The sequence below is a fragment of the Mastigoproctus giganteus genome, chromosome 1 (assembly GCF_048544385.1).
Source record: "Mastigoproctus giganteus isolate SK-2022 chromosome 1, ASM4854438v1, whole genome shotgun sequence".
Classification (NCBI taxonomy): Eukaryota; Metazoa; Arthropoda; class Arachnida; order Uropygi; family Thelyphonidae; genus Mastigoproctus; species Mastigoproctus giganteus.
In genome coordinates this window covers 145,592,188-145,619,685 of record NC_143575.1, presented here as the reverse complement: position 1 = coordinate 145,619,685, position 27,498 = coordinate 145,592,188, and the positions used below count along the sequence as shown (strand labels likewise).

The 27,498-nt window shown below is 41.3% G+C and overlaps 1 protein-coding gene across 1 annotated transcript in view; it reads left to right on the top strand.

The window, feature by feature from the left end:
• Positions 1–243: 243 nt before the first annotated feature.
• The window catches only part of nemy (cytochrome b561 family member no extended memory), a 249,925-nt gene continuing 222,670 nt past the window's right edge, over positions 244–27,498 (top strand). Inside the window, exon 1 of the mRNA XM_090374583.1 lies at positions 244–440. Coding sequence (XP_090230709.1) covers positions 430–440 — 11 coding nt within the window. The 5' untranslated portion in view covers positions 244–429. The remainder of the gene's footprint in view (positions 441–27,498) is intronic.

Below are 27,498 nucleotides of genomic sequence, written 5' to 3'. Positions count from 1 at the left end.
CTTGCGTTTCATCACCACCCGAACCTACTTGGTCCTGTTAGTGTATTCAACCTGGGACACGGTAATGACGGCTGCCTAGAAAGTAGTCTGACCAGCTTTCTGATTTTTCCCTCGTCGTCCCACGACCCGATGCTGCGAGTGGTCCTGTTGCAAAGGTTTTCTACACGTGCCCTACAGCGTTGCGCGCAGTCCATGGAGAGGAACCGCCAATCACAAGGAATCGGCGGGGTCACATGGAAATGCGGACTTGCAGGCGTGGGTATTCCGTCTCGCGCACTGTAGGCAGGCAAGGATAGCGGTGATGCTAACTCAGAGGTAGCCTTATCGAGGTTGTGGCTCTTTCGTTTGTTTGTGCAAAAATATTTGCTCATTCGGATCTATCCTCAAGCAACACCCCTTTTTCTGTATTGGAATTTCCTGCTGCACATCATGGCTTCCAAGTAAGTGCTCTTTCTTCACTTCAGAGTTCATTTAGTTTGTAAGCAGCTCAACTGACTGACAACTGAATGTTGTATTCTAAAACAAGGAAACGCAACAGTTGACATAAAGGGAATATTAAATATTATTTCTAACCATTTCGTAACAATACAGTAGAAGATCGCATATCTGAGATTTTTCCCCTCTGGGGACGGGGAGGATTGTACTGCTCCCTCCCCAAAGTTCCATCAGAACAGTTTTTCTTGCAATTTGAGTTATTCAGAAGCAAGCAGCCTGCTTTATTAAAGGAAATAGTTCGTATCTTGTGTGTCATAAATTCTGAATTCATTTATTACACTATTCAAATTTTTGCAACTTTCCTAAACGAGGACACTTCTAATCACAGACTTGTGATTTTTTTTTTTTTTTTTTAGTGGGTAGCAATTACTGTATTAATTGCTACCCACTAAATTCTAGATTCCTCGTATCTAGGAATCTTGACAGTTGCTATAAGAGTTCTTTCATTTAGTTTTTTTTTTTTTTTTTTCCACCAGAGCTTCAGTCCTCCCACTTCTGTGAGTTACAGATGCCTTTCATAGCCCGCTGTCAACTTGTGTTAGATGTGCACTGCTGAATAAGCATATTTATTTTCACAGTGGCCATTGCCAGGCAAATTTACACGAAAAGTAAACATGCTAATACGAGAAGTGGTTTTAGATGTAACGTTCATATCTTAATATTTTGTTGTGATACGAGATATATATTCGCCGACCGGGCTAGCCAGGTAGGTCAAGTGCCTGTTTGGCAACCCAAAGGTCGCGGGTTCGAATCCCCTCGCGGGCTTGGATCACAGTAAAATGCAAAAACCTTTGGGAGTGCATTATGGCCACAGAAGCTGATGCGCTAACAAAAAAAAAAAAAAAAAAAAGATATATATTCGTACAAGACTGCCTTCAAGTCAGATATATTACCGTAGGATTGCCAGAGTATTTAAATGCAGTGGTCGAAATCAAAATTCGTACTCTTCGCCTGTGAAGCGAGAGCAGAAAGTCTCCCCATGGTCGCACCCAAACTCAGGTTAACTGTACGAAATTTGATTCAAATTATATTACGTGAACATAATGAAACAGTGGTTTCTACTTAACGCCATCTTGCCATGATTAACTCGTAGAATGTGATCCATCTACCTTAGGATGGATCAATCATATTCTACGTTCGGTGGCAGGCAGCAGGGAAGCGTATTCAGAAGGGGAATATGCCCCCTCAACAATGTGTATAAGTGTTCGGTAGTCTACTTTAAAAAAAAACACTCAAAAACCTGGTCGTCGTGCCCCCTTACGATGGAATCTGGATACAATAGTGATGGCAGTAAAGTGCAGCCATTATCAACCCACTGCAGGATGGAAGCCTCCTCAACAATTCATGCTGAGAGAAATGGACCATAATCTGCCACGCTGGTCCAGTGCGGGTTGGCAGATCGACCGTATTCAGCAGTTAAGGGGCTTGAACCCCGGTCTACTCAAAGAGCGTGTGCTACTGCACTCCCGCTCCTGCCCACTCGGCTACGGATAGGCAAACAACAAACTAGGAAGTTAATAATTCAGTTTAGTCACTTGGGGCATAGTGTTTAGGGATGGGCGCCACAGATGATTACCCACAACTGCGCCATTTGTACTCTTGTGAAGAAAAAGAACTCTATACATGCCAGAAGTGTGTGCAGTGTTGTTTTGTGTTTGGGTTGTGTTATGTTCTGTTGTTCTTCTGGCCGCAGAGCCTCTAAACTCTATGTTGCCCGCCACCACCACTGGGAGGTGGCGCGCAACTTAGGCTTTAGTCATGGAATGAGGAAATACAGACCTCTCGTCAGTACGCGTGAACTGTTTAACAGCTTGTTGAAAAGTATACAGTAAGCCGAAGTGTCTCCAAAAACACAATGCATTTTTTTGGCAGCTGCTCTAATTCATTCGAATCTTACGTGATTTTCTAAATCTGTTTAGAACTTCCCATTATCATAGAAATTCTTACCTTCTCGGCCCCCTCCCCGCTTTTTAAAACAACTGGTAATATTCGGTATAGCATGTCTTTCGAAATCTTAATTTATAGGCTATGTTTAAAAAAAAAAAAGTTACGAAAAACTTTCAGGTTACGCTTTAGACCACTTTTCTAACAGGAAAGTGTAATCATTAGTGTCGAAATAGTCTGTTAATTTAAAGGTAAACATCAGCCATTATCAATCCACTGCAGGATGAAAGCCTCTTCAACAATTCATGTTGAGGGAAATGGACCATAATATGCCACGTTGGTCCAGTGCTGGTTGGCAGATCGACAGTATTTAGCAGTCAGGGCCTTGAACCCTCTACTCAAAAAGCGTGTGCTATTCTACTCCCACTCGGCTACAGAGGCCGTTCTGTTAAACCCCGGTCACTCAAAGCACGTGTACTTATGATCCCGCGCGCCTGACCACTAGGCTACGGCAGCCTTTATGCAACACACTATTTATACGCTAATTATTAGTTCCAACATAAGCTAAGCCGATTTAATTCTCCCCATATGTCACTGTCAGTAATATGTTACGTAACTTACATCGTCTCTGTTCAATGTTCAACTTTATCAGAATACGTAGTGCTTTGCAGTTACCTTGGTGTTTATTGTCGGTCGGCCCAAGCTGAAAAATTTGAGTCCAAGTATATCAATGAATATGAAAGAACGAATATGAGAAATTGTGCGCTTTTTCTACAAATTTCCAATTTTTATTGAAAAAATTAAGTACTTTTTAAAATAAAGTTTTTAATCTGGAAATTTTTCTCATAATTTATAGACGTTAATTCAGTGCTGTTTCATTCTCAATGCCAAGCACTCAAGTTCGTTCAGTCTTTGTTGTCCAGTGGAGCTTAGAAATATTTTTATCCCCTTCAGTTTTGAAAATAATCATTCGTCGCGCTAACAGACAAAGCAAATAAATGTCTTTAAACGAAGATATTTGGAAAAACTTCTTTGATTTTTGTTTCGATGTACAGTAGACTGTCGAAATAACGGCACCTTGAATCCCCGAAGACGGCGCCTTCGGGGATTCAAGGTGCCGTTATTTCGATTTTTCCGTCATTTAGAAAGTTATATTTTTAATGTAGAAATAATGAGGATAATTAAGAAACGGAGATTAGGAATGCAATTTTATTAACGGCACATAAAAAAAACATAAACATGTTGACGATCCAATGTTATATTCTGCCATTAATACACCCCTGCTTACGTCCCGTTCTATTTTCTTTATTATATCAAGTTTAGCCCGCGCGGTAGCACAGTGGTATCGTCATCGTCCTCCCCACACCGGTTGGAAAAGGCCCAGGTTCGAATCCCGTCGATGACGTGAGGAACTTTTATAGGCTTTTTTCACTCCGTGGTTGAGTTAGTGAGTCTCATTGCTGGACGGAAAACCACAGTCTTCCGTCCAGCAATAATCGAGCAGAGAACACACAATTTACAGACACTACACATGGGTATATGAATTAACATTCCAGGTGACCCTAATGTAATAGTTTGGATTATATCAAGTTTGTCACTAAGCTTTAATGTTGTTCTTCTTTTCTTTACATATGAGGTTTATTAACTTTAGGAGCCATAGTGAGGGGTTTTTAATTTAAAATAAATGTAAAACAGCGGTATAATCCGTGATATCAGTACAGAATTCACTTCGAAAATTTCGAACGTAAACAAATACAATAATCAGGTGACTTGCCATTTTCTTTTTTCGGCACTGCAAGACTTCTATGCTGTTTGTATACATCCCATCTCAGTGTGCTGTTATTTCGACAGTGTACTGTGAGATGACCTTATTCGGATTTTCTTTTTTTTCTTAGTGAACGTTTTCCTAAACATATGCCTTCTGCATAGATTACCCTTTTCATGTGGACACATTCTTTTTAAATATTCATTCTGTTACTTCTACTTTCTGGTGAAATAGGTCAATAAATGTATTCCAGTCATTTGCTTGATTTTGGTGGTCAATATTAAAATTGATTATTATTCAGTATTAATACTCGTTTTGTAGTTATTGCATTCAATTAGAGGTAGGGGCTATTGAGTAACTTTAATTTCAAATACAGTACAACCCGGATAAGACGTTTTCCAAGAGACTGGAGGTTTACAACTTCTTACGAGGGAAAACTTCTTAGAAGGGAAAATGACCCAAGAGTATGAAATACTGTATTAACTACACAAATAAAAATGAAAAGATACACATACATAAGTTAAAGATCATTTTTAAGTGCTATTTTAGAATTTATAACTATTTTACTCTGCCTATGGGAAACAATTTTAAACAGAGGATTTCTAATTGCTCAGCATTCTGTTCATTAAACTCATTACCAAGTTGGAAGAATGAGCTCCTTTGGAGTTTCAACGTACCTTCAAAGGTCACAATTGTAATAAGACAGAGCGACAGTTCATTAAGAAATTCAGAACTTTCGCAACCATCGGAACTTCGCGGAAAATACTTCACGAGCTCGACGCTATCCAGTTATGGATATCGATGAAAACAATTGCAATATGTCACCTCCATTATATTAAAATGTTTATACTAAAGTTTTGGCGCTGAAAGCCTAAAGCCTCAGACTATGGGAATAATCGAATTATTCCCATAGTCGAATTATTCCTGAAGTAACTGAAATGGCATCGTTTCTGTTAAATCTCATATTGTGAATACCTTCACAAGTTGCCCTTATATTGAACTACCTCTAATTAGGTAGTTCAATATCACTTCGACAGTGGATTCTCTAATAGGCAACACCACCAGTGGATACCACAACCCAGGATCCGCCGAGAATAAGTAACATTAGTCTTTTCCACTGGCGAAGCGTTCCTTATTCGAGGTAATGCAATATCAGGGCAACTGATTGTGAAGACATTCCATTCACAATATAAGATGTAACAAAAACGATGCCATTTCACCTACTTCGGTGATTTACTACGAACTAAAATGATGATTGACACTAACTTGTTCGATTACCAAAATGTTTATATTTTTTTAATATAAAAATAAAGAATTTTTATTTTAAAAAACGTAATAAGTGGGAAAACTTCATTATAATAATACACTGTGTATTCTTTATCACGAATTTTTTTTTACGGAAGAACTTTTTACCCTGAAATTTAGAAACCAAACCTAGTACAGGGGAAAACTTCTTATCCACGTGTCATTTTTTAAAAAATATGTTACTAGGGGTTCTCCCCCTGCTCACCCACCCCTGTGCACGCTTTTCTACATAAAAGACACATCTATCGAAACGCACTGGTTTAAATCTAAATCTAATCAGGAAATGACCTATATAATTATTTACCTGTGCATTTGTAGTGCGCGGCATTCTCAAGGTCGAATAAATATCACAGTAAAATTCCAGAACGGTGTACACCCTTCAACATAGCCACAAGCAAAACAGTGGGAAAGCAGATGCCACTGCTCTCCCAGCCCACTGTCCTCCTAGGCTGATATGCCTAAGGTGTTTTCCCCACATTTGCTGCTGTTTTTAAATCGGGAACTCGTTTTCCTATTTTAAAACAGCGGAATGGAAGGTAAACATCCTACCTAAGCTATGCCCCCCCCTCCTCGACGACACAAAACAATCAGAAAAGGGAGGTGCCTTCACCTGTCAATTATCGCCGTCTTCCTCGCTTTCATCGAAGTACCTGCCGGTGTATAGTCTACTGGACTTCAGCCAATATCATTATGTAATTATTTACTTGCGTTTACCTAGGTCACTTAGGAAAAGGCCTTTTGCTTCGGGTTCCATAATACATGAGGAATATTGTTGCATCCGAAAGAGCAGGACTAAAATATTTAACTGAAATATTTACAAACTACACAAATATTTAAAATATTAAACCACTGTATTTACAAATATACATTATTCATTAATATACAAAAAACGTTGCAATAGACCATCAAATGTTAGACAGTGAATCACGTGCACGAGGTTGGTGAACGTTATGGAGGCAGTTGCCAATAATTAATTGCATCTGTAGTGATGTAATTGCTTCGCCCTCTTCTCCCATTGGCTCGAATAAATATCACTAGGAAGAAAACTTTTTTAATGTATAGATAGTTTTTATTATTTTTACATTTTCGCATTTTGTGCGTTTTCACGTGCGTTTCCCAGATTACATAGGGTTAATCCTGGTTCGTAAGAGGTCGCCACTTACGAGAAAACCCACGAAAAAGGGCGACAATCTCGAAATTTAAGTAGCAAAGTAACTCGATCAATTTTTGGTTCAGTCGGCAACGTGCGGTACGGTAAATCCTTGCTGTGGCTTGGAATTTTTTTTTTTTTAATATATTTCGGCATTTTATATTTTTAATTAAATTTAAATAATACTGTTGATTAACTTTAATTTTTAACATATTTCACATTGTAATTAATTTTTTTTTTTTAAAGTAAAGGTAACGTAACGTAGATACCACAGTTGTACATATTTAAATAAACTCATAAAAAACTAATTTCGTTTTAAGTTTTTTGGCTACAACACTAATAAGGTATATGTCCAGAAAGTTAATGAAACGTTAAAGGCTGATATGGACTCTTTCAGCATATTTTAGTGAAATAGCGTAGCATACTGAAGAGATACTTTTTCATGTATATCAGCCAGTTACCTACTAATTTAAGTTTAAAACTTTAGTTTAAAATTATAACATAAGTATAAGAGTATACAGTAATGTTAAATATTACAGAATTTTAATTTGAAGTATAATTTTACTTATAAGATTTTGGTGCATATAGATATACAGACAACCACTTCCGAATGCACATATCTACCATGTCCAGGGCCATTACTAACACGGACTGGAAATTGTGCTCTCGGATAACCTGAGCACCAACTTTATATTCTTCAATTATACACAGTTTACTTTGTTACAACTAAAATTCTTCGACACTCTGGGCTATTAGTGTAATACGGAAGCAGGAGTATATATATATTTTCTCTCCAATTACCTTCCTAATTTCGCCTCCTGTTAGCTAAACATGAGTATAGAATTGAGTCAGGTGTCCGTAAGCTGAACATCTGAAACACCTAGTAACTACATCACTAACCTGCATTACTTGTATAATGCGCTACCTGAGCAACAGTCATCCGCGCTCCCCGTTAGTTAAACAGCCAGACAATGACTTGTTAACTAATACACAACATTTACATAAAAATAAAAAAAAAATACCGTATATGTACTTAATAGCTATCTGTGCTGCCAGTCGCAAGATAGGCGAGTAGTTTCATGCAAATTACTTATACAAAAAACTCACAAATAACATATATATATATATATATATATATATATATATATATATATTTTTTTTTTTTTTTTTTTCTTTGAAGCAGAGATTCCTACTCATTAAATAAATATAAAATTTAAATCGGTGTATACGAGAAGGGAAAATTAACCATAAAAATGAAGATTGAGATTATTGTTTATAAGAATGTGATGAACACCCTTATTGTATTCTTATATAATAGCTTGGAATAGAAAGCACGAAGAAATGCACTCTGACACAACAGGAATGTTTTCTATGTCAGTGTTTAAACTGAAGCGGATATAGTTATCCGAGAGGTAACAGCCACCTAAACTAATTATATCGCTCGGTCTTGTTTGCTATCCTCGGACCATGGGTAAGAGTACAGATCGTGGAATATTGACAACCCTCTCGCTTTGTTTTTCTGTCTATACTTGAGTTACAAATAAACAATTTTTTCATCCCCCCCGAAATTCTGCTGTAGGTTTCCTGGGCTCACTTTGAGTTAGCGTTGTTCATTATTTAGCAATAAATCACTCCGTGAAAGGTGGATTCCGAACTCTTCTAGCTCCCGATGATTTTAATTTCATACATGAAGAAAGCAGTTGCTGTTTCAAAATACGTAAAGAAAACCAGCTGTAAGCGTCACTTTAACTGTAGTTCACGATAGCAAAGACATGTTAAGCAACATGAAGTGGGCGTTGCTTATGTAATATCCTGTTCTCATCAGTTTAGGGTCCGAGCATGCGCATTTGTATGCAGGTCTGCTGTGTTAATAAGTGTATGTTGCAACCCTCTTAGCAACAATTTTAACCAGTTACATTTTCTGAATATTGTGTATTAATTCACTTGTGTTCCTTTGGAGTGTTTCTATATGCATTTCCCTGTCCCAAAAGTTCCTGAATGCTGCATCCTGCGGACCACCCTAATTTAGGTTTTGAATCTTGCATTGGTCTGAACTTCGTATCAACTTGTTCGCGTAAAATGAACAGCAATAAGTGGCCGCATGAAAAGCCGCCCACGCAGTTTCCACGTAACCTATGGGTGATCTCACAGCTGTGTCAAAACATAAAATTTAATATCAATATTGCAGAACGGCCTTAAGTCACGTTATGTTTTGGTCTCTTTTCTTGCTTTTAAGCGTTTACGTTTCTGTCGCCATAAATTGTTCGTATAAACAGATATTTCCAACTTGATTCATTCAGATTCACTGAATTCTTTTTCGTCTATTGTGCATTTTGCAAAGAGCGATTAATGTTCAGGACCATGGAAGCAACCGCATCCAGCGACCAGCCGTTAAAGTGAATCCAACATTAATATCATTTTATTTGCATGAGTGAAATACTCTCCCGGACAGCTTCAAGGCTAGAAAAGATGTGGAGATTACATTCTACATTAATTGAGGCTTGTAAATAATGTCAACATGTTAGGAAATATAATATTAGTGGGATATTTGCCTTGCGTTAAAGGGACTATTTTTTCTTTATATTGAACTTGTATGAAGTTTCTTGAGTTTTCATTAAGGAAGTGCAATAACGTTAACGTTTCTTCGCACAGTGGAATCATTGAGGACAGCGGTTTTGACTTTTTTCCCCTCCTATGGGAATTCCCCAAGCGGATTGGTTAAGAGAGACGAGACAAAGTTGCGGTTATTTTAGCTTGAAAATAATGCGGAAATTGTGGTCCTCCTTTCATAATTTTATCAAAAGAACCGAAATGTTTTTAACGACACTGGAGCTTATATACATCTTGGATTTTTTTTGTTTATAAAAGTCCGTTCATGACCGATTTGTATGTTGTGGGTCTGAGAACGCCGGAATAAGTCACGTGGGACTCTACTTCTTCCGCCTGATATCGGAACTGGATACGTGAGTGGCAGAATGCGATGTATTGTGCTGACTAAGCTACCACTGAGGCCCGCCGATGGATATTTTGTAATGCATATTTCTGTATAAGTGGAAATATCTAATTCCGCACTGACAAATTGTCGCGGGCTACAGCTGTCATGAAATTTCGCTTACTCTGTTACTGCACTATGTTGCAAGTAGAGCTTCCATAGGAAATTTAAATAACATATACTGATATAGAAGGCAATTATTATTTATATCATGCAGCTTTTGTGGAAATGGCACTTTTATTCCTGTAATTTACAAATTTTACCAAGATTTCCGAGCCTTCCGCATTTCCAAGTTGGCTTTCATCATTCCATTCTTCAGGAATTTTATTGTGGCTTAAACACAGAGCGTACAGATAAAGCAGAAACATATGAGCTTTCGGCTATATGGTAGCCTTCGTCAGAATTAAAATACATGAATGGCAGTTGGAATGAAGATGTGCACTGCCAGGTGCGTGAGACGCGAGGTTTAATTGTTTGTTGACGTCTGTGGCTGTGACGCATGATGACGTGGCCAGCGCTTGTCCAATGACAGAACTACTGACTCTGTGATCGGGTTCACTTGGCAACCACTGTTCCTGTTTAAGGATTTATCCGAAGATTTTATATTTAATGATTCCAACCAGGTACGCTTTAGGTAATGGTGGGATCTGTCTACCACCACGACATCGCGGTGTGGGTCGATGTCGTGGTGGGTTGTCCAGACATGTTCGGCGATAGCTGAGTGTTCTATATCCGCTAAACGGATCGCTCTTTTGTGCTCCGAGAGACGTTTCTCGAGTCGACGTCCAGTCTCTCCGAAGTAGCAGCTAGTGCAGTCACGGCAAGAGATGCGGTAGACTAAACCGCTCTGCAGAAGGGTGGGGACAGGTGTTTTCACGTTGGAAATGAAAGAACGCAGTTTCCTGCCTGGGAGCTGGATGCACTTTATTCCGTGCGTTCTCAGGATTCTACCGATCTGTTGTGACAGGTTGGGGTAGTATGGGATGAATGCCCTTGTGGATGGCTCGTCACTGTTGGTGTTGTAGCTGGTCGTCACGATGTCACGTGTCTGTAGATCACACCTGTCGAGGACGTCAATGGGGTAGCCACACCTCGTAAGGTCTACTTTGACCCTAGTGACCTCTTTGCGTCTTTCATCAGCGGAGCTGGAGTGTGTCCAGGCGCGAGTAAGCAAGGTTCGGGCCGTGGAGAGGAGGTGGCCTCGCGCGTGTGCTGACCGGAAGTTGGTAAACTGGCCAGCACACATGGGCTTACGATAAACTGTAGTCCTCAGGTATGTGCCTTCACGTCGGACAAGTGTGTCTAAGTATGGTAAAGAGTTGTTCGACTCCAGCTCAATCGTGAATTTTATGAAGGGCGATAGTGAGTTGAGGTATGATAGAAGTCGCTGACCTGAGTCTCTAGGGATGACCACGAACACATCGTCAACATAGCGACACCAAAAGGCGATGTGATCAGGTGCGTGTGCAAACGCACGTCCCTCTAACTCCTCCATCACGATGTTTGCTGTGACTGAGCTGACCGGGGAACCCATGCCCGTGCCATGTATCTGCTGGTAGACTGAGTCATTAAATATGATCGCACCCCCTGTTAAGCACAGTCTGAGGGCGGTGGAAATGTCATCGGGTGTGAGACCAGTTCTTTCGTTGAGGGTTCTATCATTGTCCAAGAGTTGTTTTGCACAAGAAATGGCAAGTTCCACAGGGATGGAGGTAAAGAGCGATATGACGTCGAACGATGCCATAACTTGATTCTGCGAGATGGATACAGTGCGAATCCTCTTTATGAATTCAACACTGTTGGAAACGGTGTGGGTGGTCTTGCCAACCAGAGGAGAAAGAAGTCTCGAGACAAATTTAGACAGCTCGTAAGTCGGTGATCCACAGCAGGATACAATTGGTCTCAGTGGTGTGTCTTCTTTGTGCACTTTCGGTAGGCCGTAAAACCGTGGGATCTGACATCCGGAAGCACGGAGGTGATTACGGGTTGACTGTGTGATCTTCCCTTGTTTCAGCCAACTGTTGACGAGGATATTCACCTCTGATTCCCATCGTTCTAAAACTCTGTTGGGGTTGATGGTCAGGGGTTTGTATACAGTAGTATCCCGTAAAAGTAGTAGCGCTTTCGCCATGTAATCAGTGTGATCCATTACAACCGTACGGCGGCCTTTGTCTGCCGGTAGAATGACGATGGACGAATCCTGTTTCAATGCCTTGAGGGCAGAGAACTGTGTACGGTTGAGGTTAGAAGAGACGGGGCGAGCACGGTGTAGAACTGCTGCAGTCTTCAAGCGGATTGTGTTGGCTACATCTTCTGGGAGGCGTGATAAGCTGGCTTCCACACCTAAGGCGATGTCGGTGATCGGCGGGTGCTTAGGAAGAACGGCAAACGTCATGCCAAGAGTCAATAAGTTTACTTGGTCCGCAGATAACTGTTTGCTGCTTAGGTTCAATACGAAGTCCGTGGAATTAGTGAGAGGGGTATTACATTGGCTGCGCAATTGACGGGATTCATTAATCAAATTACAAAACTTACGTTTCTGTCGGGTACAATAAAGATCTGATTCTCTGATGGCCTGGTGACATAAAGTGTTGACCACATCGGTGTAAACGGGATCGGGAATCAGAGTCTTAAGGTCGGCTAGTAGGGTTGCCTTGCTCGCTGAAGCACGTTGTATGTCATGATGGAGGCAGCCGATCCATATACGTAGGGTTTTGAGGCCGAAGTTCCGACAGGCACGTCTCATGCGCTCATTAGAAAACGGTTGTTTGTAGCGAAACCCTTTCGGTATAATCTCGTTAGCTTTGCACCTATGTGCAAACCTCAGGTGTTGTCTACTACGGGCTATGAAGATAAAATCTTTCTGTAGTCTCACGACCATGTCGTATGCTGGTTGGCCAAGAATAGTACGAACATAACGAAATAGGCCTACGCGCTCTGGATTCATTGAGGAATTTTATTGTGGCTTAAACACAGAGCGTACAGATAAAGCAGAAACATATGAGCTTTCGGCTATATGGTAGCCTTCGTCAGAATTAAAATACATGAATGGCAGTTGGAATGAAGATGTGCACTGCCAGGTGCGTGAGACGCGAGGTTTAATTGTTTGTTGACGTCTGTGGCTGTGACGCATGATGACGTGGCCAGCGCTTGTCCAATGACAGAACTACTGACTCTGTGATCGGGTTGACTTGGCAACCACTGTTCCTGTTTAAGGATTTATCCGAAGATTTTATATTTAATGATTCCAACCAGGTACGCTTTAGGTAATGGTGGGATCTGTCTACCACCACGACATCGCAGTGTGGGTCGATGTCGTGGTGGGTTGTCCAGACATGTTCGGCGATAGCTGAGTGTTCTATATCCGCTAAACGGATCGCTCTTTTGTGCTCCGAGAGACGTTTCTCGAGTCGACGTCCAGTCTCTCCGAAGTAGCAGCTAGTGCAGTCACGGCAAGAGATGCGGTAGACTAAACCGCTCTGCAGAAGGGTGGGGACAGGTGTTTTCACGTTGGAAATGAAAGAACGCAGTTTCCTGCCTGGGAGCTGGATGCACTTTATTCCGTGCGTTCTCAGGATTCTACCGATCTGTTGTGACAGGTTGGGGTAGTATGGGATGAATGCCCTTGTGGATGGCTCGTCACTGTTGGTGTTGTAGCTGGATGTCACGTGTCTGTAGATCACACCTGTCGAGGACGTCAATGGGGTAGCCACACCTCGTAAGGTCTACTTTGACCCTAGTGACCTCTTTGCGTCTTTCATCAGCGGAGCTGGAGTGTGTCCAGGCGCGAGTAAGCAAGGTTCGGGCCGTGGAGAGGAGGTGGCCTCGCGCGTGTGCTGACCGGAAGTTGGTAAACTGGCCAGCACACATGGGCTTACGATAAACTGTAGTCCTCAGGTATGTGCCTTCACGTCGGACAAGTGTGTCTAAGTATGGTAAAGAGTTGTTCGACTCCAGCTCAATCGTGAATTTTATGAAGGGCGATAGTGAGTTGAGGTATGATAGAAGTCGCTGACCTGAGTCTCTAGGGATGACCACGAACACATCGTCAACATAGCGACACCAAAAGGCGATGTGATCAGGTGCGTGTGCAAACGCACGTCCATCTAACTCCTCCATCACGATGTTTGCTGTGACTGAGCTGACCGGGGAACCCATGCCCGTGCCATGTATCTGCTGGTAGACTGAGTCATTAAATATGATCGCACCCCCTGTTAAGCACAGTCTGAGGGCGGTGGAAATGTCATCGGGTGTGAGACCAGTTCTTTCGTTGAGGGTTCTATCATTGTCCAAGAGTTGTTTTGCACAAGAAATGGCAAGTTCCACAGGGATGGAGGTAAAGAGCGATATGACGTCGAACGATGCCATAACTTGATTCTGCGAGATGGATACAGTGCGAATCCTCTTTATGAATTCAACACTGTTGGAAACGGTGTGGGTGGTCTTGCCAACCAGAGGAGAAAGAAGTCTCGAGACAAATTTAGACAGCTCGTAAGTCGGTGATCCACAGCAGGATACAATTGGTCTCAGTGGTGTGTCTTCTTTGTGCACTTTCGGTAGGCCGTAAAACCGTGGGATCTGACATCCGGAAGCACGGAGGTGAAAATTCACGATTGAGCTGGAGTCGAACAACTCTTTACCATACTTAGACACACTTGTCCGACGTGAAGGCACATACCTGAGGACTACAGTTTATCGTAAGCCCATGTGTGCTGGCCAGTTTTCCAACTTCCGGTCAGCACACGCGCGAGGCCACCTCCTCTCCACGGCCCGAACCTTGCTTACTCGCGCCTGGACACACTCCAGCTCCGCTGATGAAAGACGCAAAGAGGTCACTAGGGTCAAAGTAGACCTTACGAGGTGTGGCTACCCCATTGACGTCCTCGACAGGTGTGATCTACAGACACGTGACATCCAGCTACAACACCAACAGTGACGAGCCATCCACAAGGGCATTCATCCCATACTACCCCAACCTGTCACAACAGATCGGTAGAATCCTGAGAACGCACGGAATAAAGTGCATCCAGCTCCCAGGCAGGAAACTGCGTTCTTTCATTTCCAACGTGAAAACACCTGTCCCCACCCTTCTGCAGAGCGGTTTAGTCTACCGCATCTCTTGCCGTGACTGCACTAGCTGCTACTTCGGAGAGACTGGACGTCGACTCGAGAAACGTCTCTCGGAGCACAAAAGAGCGATCCGTTTAGCGGATATAGAACACTCAGCTATCGCCGAACATGTCTGGACAACCCACCACGACATCGACCCACACTGCGATGTCGTGGTGGTAGACAGATCCCACCATTACCTAAAGCGTACCTGGTTGGAATCATTAAATATAAAATCTTCGGATAAATCCTTAAACAGGAACAGTGGTTGCCAAGTCAACCCGATCACAGAGTCAGTAGTTCTGTCATTGGACAAGCGCTGGCCACGTCATCATGCGTCACAGCCACAGACGTCAACAAACAATTAAACCTCGCGTCTCACGCACCTGGCAGTGCACATCTTCATTCCAACTGCCATTCATGTATTTTAATTCTGACGAAGGCTACCATATAGCCGAAAGCTCATATGTTTCTGCTTTATCTGTACGCTCTGTGTTTAAGCCACAATAAAATTCCTCAATGAATCCAGAGCGCGTAGGCCTATTTCGTTATGTTCGTACTATTCTTGGCCAACCAGCATACGACATGGTCGTGAGACTACAGAAAGATTTTATCTTCATAGCCCGTAGTAGACAACACCTGAGGTTTGCACATAGGTGCAAAGCTAACGAGATTATACCGAAAGGGTTTCGCTACAAACAACCGTTTTCTAATGAGCGCATGAGACGTGCCTGTCGGAACTTCGGCCTCAAAACCCTACGTATATGGATCGGCTGCCTCCATCATGACATACAACGTGCTTCAGCGAGCAAGGCAACCCTACTAGCCGACCTTAAGACTCTGATTCCCGATCCCGTTTACACCGATGTGGTCAACACTTTATGTCACCAGGCCATCAGAGAATCAGATCTTTATTGTACCCGACAGAAACGTAAGTTTTGTAATTTGATTAATGAATCCCGTCAATTGCGCAGCCAATGTAATACCCCTCTCACTAATTCCACGGACTTCGTATTGAACCTAAGCAGCAAACAGTTATCTGCGGACCAAGTAAACTTATTGACTCTTGGCATGACGTTTGCCGTTCTTCCTAAGCACCCGCCGATCACCGACATCGCCTTAGGTGTGGAAGCCAGCTTATCACGCCTCCCAGAAGATGTAGCCAACACAATCCGCTTGAAGACTGCAGCAGTTCTACACCGTGCTCGCCCCGTCTCTTCTAACCTCAACCGTACACAGTTCTCTGCCCTCAAGGCATTGAAACAGGATTCGTCCATCGTCATTCTACCGGCAGACAAAGGCCGCCGTACGGTTGTAATGGATCACACTGATTACATGGCGAAAGCGCTACTACTTTTACGGGATACTACTGTATACAAACCCCTGACCATCAACCCCAACAGAGTTTTAGAACGATGGGAATCAGAGGTGAATATCCTCGTCAACAGTTGGCTGAAACAAGGGAAGATCACACAGTCAACCCGTAATCACCTCCGTGCTTCCGGATGTCAGATCCCACGGTTTTACGGCCTACCGAAAGTGCACAAAGAAGACACACCACTGAGACCAATTGTATCCTGCTGTGGATCACCGACTTACGAGCTGTCTAAATTTGTCTCGAGACTTCTTTCTCCTCTGGTTGGCAAGACCACCCACACCGTTTCCAACAGTGTTGAATTCATAAAGAGGATTCGCACTGTATCCATCTCGCAGAATCAAGTTATGGCATCGTTCGACGTCATATCGCTCTTTACCTCCATCCCTGTGGAACTTGCCATTTCTTGTGCAAAACAACTCTTGGACAATGATAGAACCCTCAACGAAAGAACTGGTCTCACACCCGATGACATTTCCACCGCCCTCAGACTGTGCTTAACAGGGGGTGCGATCATATTTAATGACTCAGTCTACCAGCAGATACATGGCACGGGCATGGGTTCCCCGGTCAGCTCAGTCACAGCAAACATCGTGATGGAGGAGTTAGAGGGACGTGCGTTTGCACACGCACCTGATCACATCGCCTTTTGGTGTCGCTATGTTGACGATGTGTTCGTGGTCATCCCTAGAGACTCAGGTCAGCAACTTCTATCATACCTCAACTCACTATCGCCCTTCATAAAATTCACGATTGAGCTGGAGTCGAACAACTCTTTACCATACTTAGACACACTTGTCCGACGTGAAGGCACATACCTGAGGACTACAGTTTATCGTAAGCCCATGTGTGCTGGCCAGTTTACCAACTTCCGGTCAGCACACGCGCGAGGCCACCTCCTCTCCACGGCCCGAACCTTGCTTACTCGCGCCTGGACACACTCCAGCTCCGCTGATGAAAGACGCAAAGAGGTCACTAGGGTCAAAGTAGACCTTACGAGGTGTGGCTACCCCATTGACGTCCTCGACAGGTGTGATCTACAGACACGTGACATCCAGCTACAACACCAACAGTGACGAGCCATCCACAAGGGCATTCATCCCATACTACCCCAACCTGTCACAACAGATCGGTAGAATCCTGAGAACGCACGGAATAAAGTGCATCCAGCTCCCAGGCAGGAAACTGCGTTCTTTCATTTCCAACGTGAAAACACCTGTCCCCACCCTTCTGCAGAGCGGTTTAGTCTACCGCATCTCTTGCCGTGACTGCACTAGCTGCTACTTCGGAGAGACTGGACGTCGACTCGAGAAACGTCTCTCGGAGCACAAAAGAGCGATCCGTTTAGCGGATATAGAACACTCAGCTATCGCCGAACATGTCTGGACAACCCACCACGACATCGACCCACACCGCGATGTCGTGGTGGTAGACAGATCCCACCATTACCTAAAGCGTACCTGGTTGGAATCATTAAATATAAAATCTTCGGATAAATCCTTAAACAGGAACAGTGGTTGCCAAGTGAACCCGATCACAGAGTCAGTAGTTCTGTCATTGGACAAGCGCTGGCCACGTCATCATGCGTCACAGCCACAGACGTCAACAAACAATTAAACCTCGCGTCTCACGCACCTGGCAGTGCACATCTTCATTCCAACTGCCATTCATGTATTTTAATTCTGACGAAGGCTACCATATAGCCGAAAACTCATATGTTTCTGCTTTATCTGTACGCTCTGTGTTTAAGCCACAATAAAATTCCTCAATGAATCCAGAGCGCGTAGGCCTATTTCGTTATATTCCATTCTTCATATTTTCTTTCTGTTTCGTTTGTTCACCTCGCATTGCCTTCCAGAAGACAATAGCAACCATTGGTATAGCAATGCAGGAAATGACACTGTAATAGACAATCCCATTATTTAGTTTTTGCGTGTGAGAGGATTGGACCACTTGCTGTAACGAATGTGCTATACTCTACAGTGTCCAACTGACCTACAGTTTACAGCACAGGATTTAGCTTTAGTTGCATGCATCTGCTCATCCGTTTTTTTTTTTTTTTTTTCGCTTGCTTCCCAAACCAAAACGAGGTTAATATTTTTAATTAATGTTATTACAGTATTATCCTTTTATTGATCAAACATCCATGTACAAAAATTACTTAGGAGGATGGGATTTACATCCAACAGTTCTTAATAGATAATAACATAAAAATAAATAAAGAACAATAATTCCATAAAAACAATTATTTACACTGTTAACTGAATCACAAGAAGTAAATCTGTTGTACAGTATTTCATCCTTCTCTTAAGTCTTTTCAGACACTTTATAAGCGCCTTAACCAATGTTCCATACAGAAATTATACGACCTTAATTTTCTTTTGTGATTCCTCTTCGTTCCTGATTTTTCATTGAATTTGTAGTACATTTCAGCTGCAATAAGATTCCTGTAGATCTTCTTTGTCGTTACCTGTTCGGTTCGATTTTGAGGTCTCTAAAAAATTGCAGTGTGTTAGCAGGGAACAGCGGCCTTGATCGCTCTGTGTTATGGAGAGAACTACGTAAGCAATGGGGATAGTTAAGCCTGGCTCAGGACGTGGTCTGATCACAAGGTTCTCAATTTGAGGGGCATATAAATTCCCAGTGAGAAGTTGAGCAACATTGCAGATGTTTCGTATGGTGATCAGATGAATCATCTACGGGGACTACGTTCAAGTTTGCATATAATATGGATTTTGGTATTGTAAAAGGATTCTTGGAAATCCTGTTCATCCATCGGAGCACCCAGCACTCCAGGCCGAGAAACTTCCCTATATAGGTATTTGGGACAGAGGACAATTGTCGATGCATCATGTTAGTTTGTACATGCAGTTTTATACCATATGTTTCTATCGTATGTAACAAGGGCTTTGCCGAGTCTTGCTAAATAATTCAGGTTCAGAATTCAACTCCTAACTCTTTCATCGTATCAGAGTTGGTTATTCGTACTGCATTGAGCGAAACCCTCTTACTTACGTTTTCCCTGTTCTTAGAAAACAAACTTTTATTCGAAAACGAGTCCTCACCAGATAGAATATCGCAATGCTAATCCAGAGGAATGGAATTTCAAAGTACATTTGTGGTTCAGATGTCCACAGGCTTTGGGTGCTAACAAGGAGACGAAGCGAAGGTATTCCAATTGTCTCCAGAAATAGGAAGACTACAGGGTAATTCCCAAAGCAAGGATACCCGTGTACGCTGTGTGCTCCTTTGGTTGATTCGTTTCTTTTTCTTTCCTGGGACCTTATTTCTTCACTTATTTTTTTTATTTTTTTTTTTTAAGAGATGAATATACTGGAGGTTGAAATCAACCCCCTGTTTTCTGTTGATTGTTGAGGATCCAGATAATTTGATAAGAAAGGCCTCTTTAAATTTTCTTCTGTTATACTGTCTATCTGTGGAAACGATGCTTGTGTTATGGAAATTCCAGGCGTCACCACATTGGAAGGCATGGAGAGCTGTATCAGATTGTTGAATTCTGCCATATTCTACATCTTTTTTTGTGCTCTTTTATTCTACACTGTAGGCGTCTGTATGAATCCCCTATATATATATATATATATATATATATATATATATATATACTACCACATCCACACTATCTTAAATATAGGACCTCTAGGATTATCTGGGTATCTGGTTATCTGGATTAGTTGGGCTGTAGCTTCATGATCTGTTTGATGGAGGCTGAACTTTTGTAAAAAGTGAAGATCCGAATTTCCTGGCTTCTTTGGCTATTTTAGAGCTGATTGAAGGTATGTACGTATACATATGGAGGGGCTGCTTCTTTCGATGCTAGGTTGTGGTTGTTTGGATAGACTTGGAGGTGTCTATGATGACGTGGATCGGGTGTCCGTTGTTTAATTAAGGCAACCCTGGTTATTGTATTTAGTTCCAGTTGTATAGTATCTTCATTGCAAATACTGTAGTGTAGTAATGTAGTTTTTTGGCCTTTCTTGAAAAAAGGATGTCCAGGAACGGAATTTGGCCGTTGTTCTTGTTGTTCCATTTTGAAGTTGAATTTTTGGTGGTGACTGTTGAGAACTTCAAAGAATTTTTGTAAATTATCTGTGCCATGATTCCAGATGGCTATGACGTCATCCACGTACCTACTCCAGAATTTTGGTATTATCTGTTGGTTTTCTAAGAAATCTTCAAATTCAGTCATAAAAATTTCTGCCAGGAGAAGAGATAGGGCGTTACCCTTGCTGAGACCAGATATCTTCGTGTAGAATTTCCCATTGAGGTGAAGTAAGGTTTACCTATGGAGAGAGAGAGATCTATGAGATCCATTACTTCTGTGGCTGGAAGGGGTCTTGGGTATCCCGTTGTGATATGGCTGTCTATATTTTGGAGGAGACATGTTTTTGCTTCTTCTAAGGGGATGGTAGTGAAGTCCACATCAAATGATACTAGAATATCTTCTTTGTTGATTTCGACATCCTTGAGTTTGGTTATTTTTTGTTGATCTTTAGTTCTTCGGAATTATCTGGGAGAGGAGTTGTCAGCCATTTTTATATCTTCTGTCCTGGGTGATATCTACCTCTAATAATGGGTCTGGCAGAGAATCTTGGTTGTGCGCTTTAATGTTGGCAAACATGTACGGCGTTTCTGAATTGTTGGGGTTTAACTTCTTGTGTAGGTTTTCATCGATAAATTTTTTGTCCAGTAAGACTTGTAGTTTTTTTTTTACTTTTTTCTCGAGGTTGCTGGTGGGATCTGTTTTTAACGTTTTGTAGGTGCTGGTGTCTTTTAGAAACTCTTCTACTTTCTCTATGTAATTTTCCTTGTTAATAATGTTGTTGTTCCCTTTGTCTGCTTTAGATATATGTAAATTTCCGTCTTCTTTCAGGTTTTTCAATGCTTTCCGTTCCTCGGTGGATAGGTTGTTGTTCTTATTGTAGATCTTGTAGTTTGAGCTGTATATTAACTGCATGGCTGTGATATTGATCGTATCTTTGGCTAGATTATCCTCGAAGAGAATTTTTCTTCGAGATACTTGGTTAGATCTATGTGTGGTTTTGTGAAACGAATGGTTATTAGACGCACCATGTTTGAGAAATCATTTTCATTCAATTTATTTTTTAATCCCTCAAGGTTTTTATTATAAGTGTGTGTGTGTCGTTTTTGATATGTCTAATCTAACCTGTCTAATTGCGCTCCGTAATAGTTTTAACTGCGTGATCTTAATAATTCTACCCGAAAAGTTGTTTTTAATGGGGTCTTTTATGTTGAGACTGGTAGGAGTGATTTTTTTTTTTTTTTGTTTCTTCATTTTACGAGAAATATATGCCTACATTTAAGTTTTGTGGTCTTTACGCTAGTATTTTCTAATTCGCGGATAAGACGGACATTGGTTGGCCCCTAGTTCTAATATGGTTATGGAAGGACGTTAAGTGGTTTTTATCTATTTAAATTATAATATATCTAAATTACCACTCTTATACCACGTGGAATTTTAATATATTTTATTTAGGTGTTACCTAAACTAATATACAATGGGTAACGTTTCAGATATCTTGCCGATACCCATCATCAGACCTTGCTGTTGGGAGACAAAAATACAAAGGGTACTAGGAAAGTTTTGCAATATGACGCAACAATGAATCACAGGAAGCTGCTTGTTGCTGCATGTTGAGACATGTTCATACGTGCATAGTAGCCGCCGCGCCAACTCGATGGGCTCAGTTATTCATTAGTAGTGAGAGTGTAAATTGCTTGCGATGGCATCGTGGTCACGAAATGAGATAAGGACAGTTTTGCTGTATAATTTCGTGCGTGGTGTAACCATAGACCAGTGCTTAGAAGAAATGACTCTTGCACTAGATGATGATTGTCCACATCTACAACGATATTCAGGTGGTATAGAGAATTCGAAAGGGGAAATTTCACTCTGGAGGATTCTGAGAGGCCGGGAAGGCCACGAACGTCAGTTACAGAGGAAAACGTTACTGCTGTGAGGAAAATGCTTGACGAAAACAGGCGAGTGACCTACCAACAGATAGAGGATACTTTGGGCCTAAATGCACCAGCAATTCGTTCGATTCTGCAAGATCATTTGCACGTGAAGAAACTTTGTTCTCTCTGGGTGCCGCATCAACTGACTGAAGAGCAGATGACACGACGTGTGACTTGGTGCCGGGAGATGTTAAAAAAGTTTGATAAGGGACAATCTCGGTATGTGAACAACATCGTGACAGGTGACGAGACTGGGCTGTACTATTACGATCTGCCGACCAAGGCTCAAAACAAAGTTTGGGTCTTTGATGATGACGACACACCCGTAATTGTCAGAAAATCCCGATCTGTAAAGAAGAAAATGATAGCTGTATTTTTCAAATCGAGTGGAATTGTGGAACGTGTCGTTTTGGACACGCAGAAGACAGTCACAGCTAAGTGGTATACTGAACAATGCCTGCCTAAAGTCATTGGATCTATGAAGAACCTGCGGCCAAAGTCAAGAATGGACACCTGGTACTTCCATCACGAAAATGCTCCAGCTCACCGCGCCAAAGCCTGCACCGAATATTTGACCACGACAGGACTGAAACTTCTCGAGCACCCTCCCTACAGTCCAGACCTTGCTCCCTGCGACTTTGCACTGTTCCAGCATGTGAAAATGAAGCTAAAAGGGAGGCGGTTTTCCAGTGATGAGGACCTTCTACGGGCTTGGGACAACGAGTGTGCTTTACTCCCTAGTGAAACTTGGCAGAACTGGTTTAAAGATTGGTTTCGGAGGATGGAGAGGTGTATTGAATGTAGAGGAAATTACTTTGAAAAAATTAAATAAACAAAGCTGTATTGCAAAACTTTCCTAGTACCTTTTGTAACTTATGTATTTTACGTTGAGCAGATCTAAATAACAATCAACTAAGATGTATTTACATATGATCAATTCTAATTCTAGTTTATAATAACAAATTAGGAAATCTAAGTTATGATTACGATCTAAAGGAACAATTCTATGTTAGTTATGTTACAATGAGCTATTTTTAGTAGCAATTACGGTTAACCTATTTTTAATTAAATAAATAAACTTATCTCCTGACCAAATAATAGGTTAACCGTAATTGCAACTAAAAATAGCTCATTGCAACATAACTAACATAGAATTGTTCTTTACATCGTAATCATAACTTAGATTTGCTAATTTGTTATTATAAACTAAACTTTTAATCTATTTTTTGTAAATTAGAATTGATCATATGTAAATACATCTTAGTTGATTGTTATTTAGATCTGCTCAATGTAAAATATAAGTTATTTTTGTCTCCCAACAGCAAGGTCTGATGATGGGTATCGGCAAGATACCTGAAACGTTCTCATTGTATATTAGTTTTTTTAAAATTGTCCAAGTTTCCCACAACGCCCAGACGATGACTTAAAAACTGTTAGGATAGTAGTATTCTGCACCCTGACAGAAACCGAACATAACAAAACTCCCCAGGACTACCCTGCCATGTGTAGGAACCTGGGGCCCCACACCAAATAAGTGACCATGTAGTGGAGGGAGATGTACAGGCAGCCAGGGAAGCAGATTAACTGAAAAATATCAGTAAGCTAGTAGCAAGGGGATGCAATGTAGAATGAAAGATAAAATGAAAGATAGAATGAATAGGCTGGGCACTGAGTGAACTAGGAATTATGGTAAAAGGGAATAAATGGCAGTTTTGGTGAAAGAAAGAGTGACCTAGCATGAGGGAAAGAGACAGTGAATGGGAATGAGTGGAAGAGCAAATGTAATTGGCCGAAAGAATACAAAGTTAAAAATAACTTACATTACTTTATATATACTGTACCAACAAACATTTACTAACCACATAAACACTATCACTGCATTCTCCCCTGGCCTGCAAAAAAAAAAAAAAAAAAAAAAAAACCTTGCGGCTAGGCCTGCACCACAACTGAAGAATAACAGTAAGTTGCGGGTTTTTTTTTTTTTTTTTTTTTTTTATTGCCCAGAGAGTGCAGTGCAGAAAGTAAAAGTCGAATAAATGAGATGAGAGCTAGAAGAATGAATAAAAGTGTAAGCGTGTGAGAAAAAGAACACAAACCATAAATGCTACAGTTAAGTACACACTAACCCTAGTTTTAATTAGTATTTAAATTTACACTACACATCATTGCATCCCCTCCTGGTGTGTGAGAAAAAGATGAATGAGTTGAGTGAAAAAAAAATATATATAAAACTTGGAAAAAAAATTATAAGAAAAAAGTATTTAAAAATAAATAAATAAAAAATAATAATAAAAAAAAAAGAATGCAAGTAGAGTGAGAATGCAGATTATGAATGAAGTAAATGTGTGTCTCTCCCACCCACTCGCCTGTTGGGTTCCCCACTGCCAGCTAACATATTCCACCCCCGGAGCGGGATGGGCAGCTTGACCTTCATACCGGATTCGACACTGCTTTGACATGACACCGACGAAGACATTCTGCGGCTTTGCTGCCAACACGTCATTGGCGATCTGAACTGGGTACTCTAACCTGGTTCCCTTTAAAACCCCATCCCCAGGCAGGGGAGGGAGAAGACGTATCTGTGCTTAGTCACTACAGCTTATATTAGTAGAAGCAGGTCCGGCTCCACGTGCTGGACCTGGGGATCAGTTAGCAGCTGTAGATGTCAGCTGCTTCCTGATGGAAAAGTGACCTGACATTAACAACGCACTAAACACATAAACATTTCTATAATACATTTTTAATGTATTTAATGTATTTATATGTTTTTACATTAATGTTTTTAATGTATTTAATGTATTTTAATGTATATAAATGTATATAATACATTTAAAATGTATTTAATACATTTTAAATACATTTTTAATACTTTTCCATCAGGAAGCAGCTGTAGATGTCAGCTGCTTCCTGATGGAAAAGTGACCTGACATTAACAACGCACTAAACACATAAACATTTCTATAATACATTTTTAATCTTTTCTATACAAAATTTCAATTATTATTTTTCGACATTTTGTTTAAAATTAGTAACCATCTCAAAATTTTTCTTGTTTTGGATTTTCAATTTCTTAGCTAAATATCAGGCCCATTTTACACTTTTTCTGTTACTTGAATGATTTAGGTGGAGATGGGCATATGCCTGGGAACCACCCCGACACAGTATATACACACACACACCTCCCCCATACTTCGCCTGGTGGGGCTCGTCTCCACTGACCTCTTTGGAGATGCCTACTCTATCGTCCCTATTCTTCTATCTGTTTTCCCCCAGCCTTCAGTCTCCCCCCCTCTCACTAAATCGACGGAATACACCCTTAACAATGCCGCCAAATTATAATCAACGTCTAAATTCTACCGGTTTTGTGTAAATCTCTAAGACAACTAACACTATTAGCTTTTATCTAGCGTATAGCCTCACATGTCTAAATTTAATAACATCAAAATTTTGCCCGACCTATTTGGCCTTTAACACATCTCTTTAGCGTTCAACCCCAACCAGCGATTTCCTAACAGCAATCCCATTAAGCATTAATGTCAAACGCCCATTTTTTTTTTTTTTTTTTTAATAGGTCCTAGCCACTGAAATCCCAGGAAACTAGGTGGCAGGACCTGCCAGAGCAATTTGTTGTGATACTGGATACACCCGGCTAGCCTCCACGTGGCAGGGTTATGGGCAACGTCCCCACTAGGGGCCTGGCGGCCAATAAGCCGGATAAACAATGGGCACAACATATCACACTGCACAGACACGGCCCACACACTTTCAAGTCTCTGGCTTGACAGTACTGTCCTCGATACAGCGAAACACACGCGGAGATGGGAGAAATCCCAGGTGACGTCTGACACGAACATACCTTATGTATATTAGTTTAGGTAACACATAAATAAAATATATTAAAATGACACGTGGTATAAGAGTGGTAATTTAGATATATTATAGTTTAAATGGATAGAAACCACGTAACGTTTGTCTCCAACCATATTAGAATTATCAACTTCTACAACGATAGACGGAAGTTTGTTCCAGCAATCAACCACTCGCTGGATAAAGGCAAACTGCTGCACGTCTGTACTACAACTGTTTCCTCAATTTAAATTTATACCCTCTCAGACGATTATTCTGAGCAAGTGGAAGAATCCCATCACCATTGAGCATGCTCAAACCATTCAAAGCTATATACACCTCAATCAGATTACCTCACAGGTACCTAGTCTCCAGACACTGTAATTTGCAAAACTTAAGACTTTCTTCATAAGAGCAACCCTTTGTTCCATTCACTAATGTTGTTGCCCTTCTCTGTACTCGTTCCAACAGCTCTACATCCTCTAGATGAGGTCCCCAGACTTGTATGCAGTAATCGAGGTGTGGCCTGACGACGGCCCTATACAAGGGGACGAGCTACTCTTGCAGCCTGTCTGCAATGCTCACAAAACTTCATATCTGCCTGCACAATTACCCTCAGGTCCTTTTCATTCTCTACCACTGTCAGTGTAGTACCACACAGTTGACACGTTACTCTGGGGTTACTGCTTCCAATATGCAGTACTTTACATTTGTCAATATTAAACTCAAGTTGCCACCTCTCATTCCATCTGCTCAACTTTTCTAGATCCTGTTGCAGCAGCGTACTGTCATTAGTGTCATTAAGAACGCTGCCGACCTTCGTATCGTCTGCAAACTTGGACATTAAGCCTGATATACCATCATCAGTATCATTAATAAATACAGAAAACAACTATGGACCCAACACTGAACTCTGGAGGACTACACTAATAACATTAGTCTACGATGAGCAGTGTCCATTGATTACCCCTCTGTATTCTCCCACTCACCACCCCTTTATCCATAGCAGCAATTTGCCTCCAATGCTACGCTGCTCTAATTTGTGCAGCAGTCTTCAATGTGCAACAGTATCAAAAGTATTATTGATATCAAAATTATTCCTTGCATCTAGTAATCCACCATATCAAGGAGTTGGGTATATTCTTGCTGAATGTACGCCATATCTAAAAATTTCATACAACTACTTCACAGAAGTTGTAAAGGGGAGATACAACATGTCCCCCCCCCCTCTACTTTTGCTTTACTACTGAATACATCATCAATAGTCACACCAATAGAACTTAACTGCGAAAAAATCTAAATTTCCCAAAAACATTCTCATTCATTTCACAAATAAACGTGGTTAGTTTGTTTTGGATGAATAATAGTGAAGCGTTTGTTTCAAGATGTGATTGACTTTGCCGAAGAAAATGAAACTGAATCGAGACCACATCATCAGCCATTTTTAATTCACTGCAGGATGAAGGCCTCTCCAGAAACTTTCCAGTTCCTTCTGTTTTGTGCAATGGCCATCCATTTACTACCCACAAACTCATGAATTTCATGTGTCCATCTCCGTCGTTGTCTTCCAGGTTTTCTTC